We start from the raw sequence: 3,062 nt of genomic DNA, 5'->3' as shown, positions 1-3,062 counted from the left end.
TGTAATCAAAAAGGCTTTTTTTTTTTAAGTCAAAGAACTCCTCACTCTCTGTCACAGCTCTGTGGTCGTTGCCTTAGAGACACTTCCGATGAGTCATTTGTTTTTAAAGATAACATTCCAGCGTTGTTCCGCAGGGACAAGCCTTATCAGTCATGCATGAACTTTGACCCCTGACTCAGTCAAGGCAGCTAAAAACTAAATGTCTGCATGGAACTGGACCTCATCAACCATCACCACTGCAGGCACACTGCTCTGATGGTTCATAGAGACAGTCAGTGGTGGTGGGAATAAAGACTGCTCGCCATATGGGTGTTTTCATGTTCTGCACTTGTTCTTTTGCACAGTACCTGAACAAACCCAGCAGGATGTAGTACTTAGCTTTACCAAAATAAAGTGCTTGTGTTGTTTAAATCTTTAAAAAGCAAAATTTCTGCAACAAAATTACTTATGATGAGCAATGACACGTATATAGAGTAGATATTTGTTGAAGTTGCATGTCTTGTCTTCTGCACAGATTGAACGGCGCATGGAGTTGGTGCGCGTGGTGTCCCACAACACACACAAGAGGATGGTGTCATGTCTACAAGGACACATCGGCGCAGACACAGAAAAGAGACATGTAAGACATCAAGAGTGTTACAAGAAAACCTTTGTCAAAGCTCCAGTTGACTTTTTTAATAAACTAACCAGGTCAATTAACTGTTCCGGGATATGTGTAATAACTTGTTTTTTTTATACACACAATTGTTAAGATGTTTTCATTCAAGGTGTCCACAGTAGGCCTACAGTCCATGATTTCTCCCTTTGTGTTCTTTACCCCACATCACCCAAAAACGCACTACAGTCCGTACCACGCCTCTATACAGGAAATGGTCAGGTAAAAACACTGATTACTTAATTCCACCTCTCTGGCACTCAACACCACTTGCTCCATTTTCCATTCAGACATCTGTTATCTTTACTCACTATGCATGGCATTCTCTGGTCAAAGAACAGGATGTTGCACACTCCTAAATGTTTTGCACAGATGTAAACCGTGTGACAGTAAAAACAAGCTCCGGTGGTGTCCTTTTGATAGATGTCCCACTTCCCTAGTTTGCGTCTTATTTTCCATTTACCATCTATATTTTCCTCCTTTGCTCAGAAAGCTCTCTTCCTCTTCCTGACTATGAGTTTCTCCTCAATGGAAAGTCCTTGAAATTCCATTGACTTGAATGTCAAATACTGAAGCTGCTGTATAGAAATTAGTACACCTTTGCAAATTTTGAAGTAGTTTATGTCTCAATATATGTCTAATCATTGTCTGTATCTGTCCCTGTTCCACACAGAAAAGGCTTCCTCTGACTGCACTATCCCAGGCAATGGTGGAAGGCGGAAACCAATTGGGAGAAGACTCCTTGATTGGGTGAGTTTGTAATTGAATGATGGGCCAGATAACCAATTGCTCCTCCTTGGCAACTGTTGCTAATGGAGCAGATGCACCCCAGAGAGCGTGAAATATGAGGACACTGTTGACGACACTTTCAGTAGTTCCCTTATAGATCAGTCATTGTGACCGAGAGAAACACAACAAACAGGAGCATCAGTTTGTAGTTGAGGATCTAGAAAGTGAATGCCTCCAAATCGTCACAGCAGCAATGTGTCTGTCTGGAAGTAATGAGGAAGGGAAAGTACGTCAGTTGTTCTGCTAGTAAATGTGTATTCATGTCAACTGTCAGCGGAGACTGTTAATTTTTCTTTTTAGAGTCTAAGGGGTTTCGTTCCTGGGAAAACTTTGGCCCAAAACCCTGTTCATGATAGCAGATGAGGTGTCACTAGGCCACTATGCTCTATGCTTTTGCAGCTGGAAATAATTACATCACAATAACCTTGATTTGTTTTCATTTATTGACTGGGAACAGATTGTCTTCCTTCTGAGTTGTTATGTTTAGTCAGGAAGATTGAATATTAATTTAACCTCTTAATCTTTCTTTGTGCTGATGTGTGTGTTAACAGCAAGATGATGGAAGTGTGTGGGGAGGCAGAGAATCGCCTGGCATCAGAATTGATGCAACATGAGCTGCAGATAGAAAAAGATGTTCTGGATCCCCTCAGCCAGTTAGCTGAGGTAAGAAACCTCACACCAGCTGGACATAACAGAAACAAAACACAAGTTAAATATTTAAAGTTATTTTAAAGCTCTTGGCTTATTTTTTTAAGGGCAGTCACACACACACACACACACACAGACAAACACACTCTAGTCTCGCTTTGCCAGACCCTCCTCCAAAGCATGCTGGAGGAGGGTCTGGCTACTCCACATTGTATTTGGGGATGGGAGGAAAACATGTTCTGGTTTATATGGCATTTCTTTAAACCAATCACAATTGTCTTGGGTGGTGCTAAGCACCCTTGAAAAGCTGCGGTGCCGCTTCAAATTAGCCTTGGGAAGGAACTTGTTTTGGTGGAACGTGTACATTCAAAAGTTGTTTTAGTCACGCAACAAAAAACTGTTGAGAACTGAAAGATTGGACAGATAGTCTAGCAAGCTGTCTGGATTTATCCTGCAGAGATCTGAGGAAAGGTTAATCATAGTCCTCATAAATCAACCAGAGTTTAAAATGCCAACTCAAAGGAACCTGAAGGCAAGTGTGAAATCCAACAAAGTTTTTACACACACTCCTACTGTTTGCTTTCTTTGGTCTAATACTAGGGGAATAGATTAGTTAATAGCATCTTTGTATTTCTGTCTTTTGGGTTTAACTGCCCAGTCACATGGACTCACATTGGCCTGTTTGTGGTAATATGTTCTAGTGAGGTTGGAGAAGGAGACGTCAAGACAAAACTGATTGGAATTCTGGTAACATGAGCTAAACATAAGGACACTTCTCTTTGTTATAACAGACTAACATAAGTAACTGCTGAATAATGAGACATCTTTTTTTGTATCGATAAACCTTGCCTTTTGGGTTGTTTTTTGTACAAGCTCCACTGTTGTTTGGTTTGGAGAGGCCAATATTGGGGGTGGTAGTAGCTCAGTCCATAGGGAGTTGGGTTGGGAACCGGAGGGTTACTGGTTCAAG

At 41.3% G+C, this 3,062-nt stretch overlaps 1 protein-coding gene across 6 annotated transcripts in view; it reads left to right on the top strand.

Annotated features, from left to right (window-relative positions):
- arhgap17a (Rho GTPase activating protein 17a) overlaps positions 1–3,062 on the top strand; it is a 33,574-nt gene that overhangs the window by 15,549 nt on the left and 14,963 nt on the right. For 4 of the 6 annotated variants that reach the window (XM_032503311.1, XM_032503307.1, XM_032503310.1 and 1 more), the window contains 4 exons: positions 515–619; positions 845–877; positions 1,329–1,405; positions 1,996–2,107. In XM_032503311.1, coding sequence (XP_032359202.1) covers positions 515–619; positions 845–877; positions 1,329–1,405; positions 1,996–2,107 — 327 coding nt within the window. The remainder of the gene's footprint in view (positions 1–514; positions 620–844; positions 878–1,328; positions 1,406–1,995; positions 2,108–3,062) is intronic. The other 2 variants (XM_032503312.1, XM_032503308.1) reach the window with 1 other exon arrangement.

Source organism: Etheostoma spectabile, chromosome 21 (genome assembly GCF_008692095.1).
Source record: "Etheostoma spectabile isolate EspeVRDwgs_2016 chromosome 21, UIUC_Espe_1.0, whole genome shotgun sequence".
NCBI classification, from domain to species: domain Eukaryota; kingdom Metazoa; phylum Chordata; class Actinopteri; order Perciformes; family Percidae; genus Etheostoma; species Etheostoma spectabile.
The sequence above is the reverse complement of the archived record's forward strand: the minus strand, read 5'-3'. Positions and strand labels throughout refer to the sequence as shown.